The 7,369-nt window shown below is 39.3% G+C and overlaps 1 protein-coding gene across 1 annotated transcript; it reads left to right on the forward strand.

Annotated features, from left to right (window-relative positions):
* The first annotated feature begins 327 nt into the window (after nt 1–327).
* On the forward strand, nt 328–1,764 carry LOC115213234 (general transcription factor II-I repeat domain-containing protein 2-like). Its single transcript, XM_029782168.1, has one exon. The coding sequence runs from the start codon at nt 328–330 to the stop codon at nt 1,762–1,764; it is 1,437 nt and encodes a 478-aa protein (XP_029638028.1).
* Nucleotides 1,765–7,369: the final 5,605 nt, after the last annotated feature.

The following is a 7,369-nucleotide window of genomic DNA, read 5'->3' on the forward strand; positions in this document are numbered from 1 at the left end:
GGACATTGTGACAAACTGTAATCTATTGAAATGTGTCAAAAGAATTGTTGAAGAGAAGAGAAAGACTTTAATTTGGACTGTTTTCGGACGTTGTGTATTGTGCATGCATTGATTGTTGCTCAGTCGAATCGGTAATCCACCACTTTATCAAAACAAGAACTGCAAAAGAAAGTAAATGATCTGACAAAACGTTTGAAGCAACAGCAAAAGGTGTTTGATAAAACTTCCTCTTTACAAAGGAACGCGACAAAGGCAAGTTTTATATTGGCCAACAAAATTGCAAAGCAAAACAAGTCATTCGCAGAAGCAGAATTTATCAAAGATTGTATGGTTGATGCTGTCAGCGTTGTGTGTCCTGAAGTTAAGTCAAAAGTAGAAGCCATTTCCCTGTCAGGAAGAACTATTGTTCGTCGCATTGATGCAATTGCCGTGAATATTCATGAACAGCTGTTAACAGCCAGTGGTCGATTTCAGTGGTTTTCTATTGCTTTAGATGAGAGTACAGATATTCAGGATACTGCTCAGTTACTCATTTACATCAGAGGAATTGATGAAAACTTTGAAATTACAGAAGAATTGATATCTATGGAGTCTCTCAAAGACACTACTACTGGAAAAGATTTGTTCAACAGTGTCATTAACAGTTCAATCAGGTCTGGATTAACCCTAAATAAACTGGCCAGCATTACAACCGATGGAGCTCCTTCACTCACCAGTAAACATTCCGGCCTTGTGAAATTGTTGAATGACAAAATCAAAGAAGATTTTCCACTACACAGTGTGTTGTCTTTTCACTGCATCATACATCAAGAAAGCCTTTGTAAGTCATCTTTAAAACTCAAACATGTCATCGAACCTGTGGTGCGTGCAGTGAATTTAATAAGATCACGGGGATTGAAACACAAGCAATTCCGAAGTTTCTTGGAGGATGTGGAGGCTGATTTTACTGATGTGCTGTACTACACAAATGTCCACTGGTTAAGCATTGGAAAAGTTCTTAAGAGAGTATGGGACCTCAAAGCAGAGATTCTTATGTTTCTCAAAATGCAAGACATCTCCTGCGACTTTTTAAACGAAATGGAGAGTGACGAATGGGTTTGTGATTTTGCATTTGCTGTGTACATAATGCAGAAGCTGAATGAACTTAACACAAAACTGCAAGGCAAAGGTATATTTGCTCATGAATTGTACCTGGAAGTGAAAGCTTTTCAATGGAAGCTTGGACTTTTTGCCAAGCAGCTGAATGAGCAAAAATTTATTCACTTCCCTCTGCTGAAAACACAGTCTGTTACACAAGAATCATCAGACAAGTACAGTTCCCAGTTGATGGCTTTACAAAAGGAATTCATTAGAAGATTTGCTGATTTCAAGGCAGTTGAAGGCCTGTTCGATTTGCTTAACTCACCTCTTGCCTGTGACATTAAAACAACTACCAAGGAACTGCAGATAGAAGTGATTCATTTGCAAGCCGACAATTCTTTAAAGATGATGTTTGAAAGTAAACCACTGGTCGAGTTTTATGCTTCTCTACATTCAAAAAAGTTTCAAAATCTAAAAAAATTTGCAAGAAAGATGTTTGTGTTGTTTGCATCAACTTACATATGTGAGCAGACTTTCTCCATCATGAAAATTAACAAGAGGAAGAATCGATCACTTCTCACAGACTCAAATCTTCAGTCAGTGTTAAGAATCAGCACAAGCAACTTGACACCTAATTTTGACAAACTGGTAAATGACTGTAGTCAGCTGCATCATTCTCATTGACATTGTTATTTACAGAGCCGCTTTGTTTTTCAAATAAATGCTTCAGGTGACGTTTCTAATTTCAGATATCAATTCATATTAATAAACTGTTATTTCTCTTTAAAATCTTTTATTTTGGGTATCCTAGAATTTAAGTATAATATTCATCATGGCTGTCCATAATATTAAGAGGTGGTTGTCCACAATTAGTGCAGATTTTACTAGGAAAATTCCATTCCTGGCAATTTGTAAGCAATAACAGGCTGTCCAAAATAACCGAGGTTCCTGTAATAATTTCAACTATAGGAGCAAATAACCGAAAAACATGAACCCGATACTCTAAAAAATAAATTAAATCACTTAAACCAGGAATATTTCACAAAATTTCCTTTCAATCAATTGTGTGTTTATAGGTCTATAAACGCCTTTAAAAATATTTTCACTTGATTTTTATAAATGAGGCCCGCCAAGGTTCCAAAGGTGCACTGGGCGGCCCGCGATCAAAAAAGTTCGGCGGCCCGCGATCAAAAAAGTTCGCCCACCCCTGGCTTATACAGATGAATTATATTCCATCTTGCGGGATGTTTATATGTATATTCTATGATTAAATGTTCGAATTATGAAATGATATGCAGATGACCTTGCATTTGTTTGTTCAATAATTTTAGTTTAATGTATATATATATATATATATATGTATATATATGTATATATATGTATATATATATATATATATGTATATATTATATATATATATATATATATGTATATATATGTATATATATGTATATATATGTATATATATGTATATATATGTATATATATGTATATATATATATATATATATGTATATATATATATATATATATATATATGTATATATATGTATATATATGTATATATATGTATATATATATATATATATGTATATATATGTATATATATGTATATATATTTGCACCACACATGGCTTTGCTAAGCCAAGTCCTCAAGGTGGACAAAGACAAAGAGAGAGAGATGGAAACAGGAAACACCAACCACAGAGTGTCAAAAAATGACACGCCCACTGCCACAGTCGAAGAAGGCAAGCAGGGCAAACAACAGATAGGCGGCGATGGGGAAACAGAAAATAACCACCCGGATGAAAAGACCTATGCAGAAAGGAACCAGTGGACAACCGTCCAACGAGGAGGAAAAAAACAGAGAGGAACTGGGGACAAGAAAACCCAGATAACATGCAAATTCTTCCGGAATGGAACCTGCTGGCATGGAGAAACAGGGGAAGGATGCAGGTTCGCTCATCCCAGGCCCTATGGAAATTGCATCAAACCCACTCGACCAAAATGCCTTAACCAAAACCAGAACAAATACAAGCTGCCCAGAAATATGCAGACATAGTGCGTAATGCCCCAACAAGGAGAAGGCGCACATTTGCAGAGGAAAGCAGACGGCGGCAGCAGAACAAAGAAATTTTGTGGAAATGGCAGAGAAATTGTGGGACAACTGGCCTGGATACATCGTCTTCAGAGCCAGGGGCACTCACAACAGCACTCAAGACCACCACAGTCAAGGGACCCAGGGTGGCCACCGCTGACGCCGGCCCAGGTGCCACACCGTCAGCCTTTATTGACACCCCGGGTGTCTCACCAGTGCTTCTGCTGAATGTCAGAGGTCTGGTGAAACCCACTAATATGGGTAAAATTCCTTACCTTAGGGACTTGAGCACAAGCAACCATGCAATATGCATAGCACTGACTGAAACGCACCTGTCAAGCAGTATAGCAGATGCAGAAATACACATACCGAAGTATACTGTTTTTCGGTCGGACAGGAAGGAAAGAACTCATGGTGGGGTTGCCCTGTACGTCCGTGAAGATGTCACACCCATAGTACTGTTGACACACTCCAACTCAGTCTGTGACACACTGATAGTACACATGAAACAACCGAAAATAGTAATATGTGTCACATATCGGCCACCAGTCATGAAGGAGTGTTTGAAGATAGCCTCAGAAGAATAGAAGAAGTCCTGGACAAACTGGACCAGGGTAACACCATTCTACTGCTGGGAGATTTTAACCTTCCGAAAGTCAAATGGCCAGATGGCCATCTCCTCCCTGGAATGACATCACTTGAACAGAGACAGACAGAGTCCTTGTTGGCTCTCACAGGCAAGTTTTTCATGGAGCAAGCAGTGCTTTGGCCAACAAGAGGTGAGAATGTCTTGGACCTCTGTTTCACAAGCAACCCGATGCTCATCCACAACATAATGGTAACACCAACAATTCTCTCAGATCACAACTTAGTAGAGGTAATGATATATGGTATGAGAGAGTTAGTTGAGACGCAGCCATTAGAAAATACCACAGGCCTATCCAGTCTAAACTTCCATAAGGCAAACTGGAAGAAGATCAACGAAGAGATCCGAAAACATGACTGGAGTGACTTCATCACCACACAAGACACCAACACACATTTCCAACATTTCATGACAACAATACAGAACATATGCCATAAGTTTGTCCCGGAGAAAAAAGCCAGCGGGCATAGGAACGTTATTCCCAGAGACAGGAAAATACTTATGAGGCGAAGAGCTAAGCTCTCGAAGCAACTGAATGCACGGCAGAGAAACAATGAGGGACTCCACCTGAAACTTTTTGAAACGGAAACTGCACTCAAACTTTCCTATGAGAAGGAGAGGGCAGAGAGAGAAGCCAGGGCCATAGAGAATATTAAAACAAACCCTAAAGCCTTCTTTAAATTTGCGAAAGAAACCACCTCGGTACACTGCAAGATTGGCCCACTCTTTGATAAAAAGGGCTCTCTAACTGAGGACCCCCAAGGGATAAGTGAAATACTAAAGGAACAGTATAAAAGTGTGTTCACATCCCCTCTGGGGCACATGCAAATCACAAACCCAGAAGTTTTCTTTGATAACACAACACTCCAAAACCAAACAACAACCATCGACCACATAGACATAACAGAGAGGGATGTAATATCTGCCATAGAAGAAATGAGAATAAACTCAGCTGCTGGACCAGATGGATTCCCAGCAGTCCTCCTAAAAACATGCAGGCATGCCCTAGCGGGACCACTGAAGAAGCTCTTCAGTGGTTCCTTGGCTAACGGTAAACTGCCCAGGGCGCTAAAAGAAGGCACCATATGCCCTATCCACAAAGGAGGGAGTAGAGCAGAGGCCAAAAACTACAGGCCAGTCTCCCTGACGTCACACATAAGTAAGGTCATGGAACGAATCATCAGAAAAAAACTGATCACGTTCCTCGAAGAAACTAACCGTCTCACTGACACACAGCATGGCTTTCGCCCAGGGAGAAGCTGCCTTACGCAGCTGTTACAACACTACGACTGGGTACTGAAACAACTACTGGATCGCTCACAGGTGGATGTGGTATATCTCGACTTTGCGAAGGCCTTTGACAAAGTCGACCACGGAGTGATATGTCACAAATTACTCAGACTCGGCATAACAGGAAAAGTAGGTGAGTGGATACATGACTTCCTGAAGGACAGAAGCCAGATGGTTGCAGCCAATGGAGCCCTCTCGGGAAAGACAACAATAGCAAGCGGGGTGCCGCAGGGCACAGTCTTGGGACCCTTGCTGTTTTTGGTGGCGCTCTCTGACATGCCCTTGGTAGCACAAACAACATCCCTCACTAGCTATGCTGATGACACAAAGGTAGCACAGGCAATCAAAAACCCAGCTGATGCTGACCTTTTACAACAAGATCTGGATGCCATATACAAATGGGCTGAAGACAACAACATGCAATTTAATGCTGGTAAATTTCAAGCCTTACAATATCAAGCTGTAAACACATATACATTACAACACAACTATACTGGTCCAGGAGGGATCGAAATCCCAGTATCGAAATCAATACGGGACCTGGGGATAGACATGAGTGACGATGCATCTTTTTCTTCACACATCGCGAAGGTGGCGACAATGTGCAGACGACTCACTGGCTGGATCCTGAGGACATTCCGGACAAGAGACTGCGAGACCATGTTGACACTATGGAGGACATTTGTCCTAAGCCGCCTGGACTACTGCTCCCAACTGTGGTCACCGCATAGTGTCAAACTAACCACAGAGCTTGAGACAATCCAAAGACATTTCACCAAGAGGATTTCCACCATGAAAGAAAAGAACTATTGGGAGAGGCTTAGGGAACTCAATTTGTACTCCTTGGAACGAAGACGAGAGAGATATGCAGTGATATACATATGGAAAATCCTGGAGGGACTAGCACCAAATTTTGGAATTGAGAGCTGTTCCAATCCCCGTACAGGACGTCACTGTGTGGTGCCAAAGGTCCCGTCTTCCACATCCAGGGTAAGGAGCAGATACTGTAATAGCCTGGGGTTCAGGGGCCCTCAGCTTTTCAACAAACTGCCAAGAAAACTAAGAGATCTGCATGATGCGGATGTGGACATTTTCAAAAAACATCTAGACAAGCTGCTTTCCGGGATCCCAGATGAACCCACTGCAAGGTACGAGGGTAACCTAAGGGCAGCAGCTACAAACTCTCTCTTAGATCAGTGGCCAGCCACGGCAAACTGGACTTAGAGAGGGTAGCAACAAGGGCGGTGCCCCAGCATGGCCTCAGCCGGATGGCTGAAACAAGTAAAAGAGTAAAAGAGTAAAAGAGTATATATGTATATATATATATATATATGTATATATATGTATATATATATATATATATATGTATATATATGTATATATATATATATATATGTATATATATGTATATATATATATATATATGTATATATATATGTATATATATATGTATATATGTATATATATATATATATATATATATATATATATTGTTAAGTAATATATATTGTTAAGTAATATTGTTAATAATAGAAATAATAGAAATAAGGCTAATGGAGAAAATAAGGAGAATGAAAATATCAGTGATATCTATAACAATAATATGCAGTTGGATAAAAAGACTAACAATAATAATAACATTACGAATAATATAAGAAATCTTGGTAGGACTTTACACCTAAATGATGAAACAGAAGGATCAAAAATAATAGCAATACTTTAGATATCAGCACCAACTATAGAAATGATAATCAAAATAATAGGAACCTAAAACATCTACCAGGAATAATCCAAGGCCTGAAGTTGTTTCTCCTGTGTGTAAGTGTAGAATAAAATCAAAATGCCCGGCACCTGGTCTATGTAGGGAAAATAATGTAATCTATAAATGTACCATATCCACGGAGAATAACAAATATTTTACATTGGCTGTACAATTAATTTTTAGCCAGAGTTAGAAATCACATCTCGACTTTTAAATTACGTCATAAAGCTGGTACCACTACACTTTCAAACAAAATCTGGGAACTCAAAAATAATAATAAAAATTATACCCTTAATTGGGAAATAGTTAGGAGAGCAATTCCGTATAAAAATAGTAGGGTTGGTTGTCAACTATGCTCCATGGAGACGTACGAAATTCTAAAGCATAGTAAACATAGAAACTTATTGAATAACCATATCGAACTAGGTCAAGTTTGTGTCCACGCTAAATTGAAGACTTTAAAATATTTTAAATGATTGGAATATTCGTAACTA

Source organism: Octopus sinensis, linkage group LG6 (assembly GCF_006345805.1).
Source record: "Octopus sinensis linkage group LG6, ASM634580v1, whole genome shotgun sequence".
NCBI lineage: Eukaryota > Metazoa > Mollusca > Cephalopoda > Octopoda > Octopodidae > Octopus > Octopus sinensis.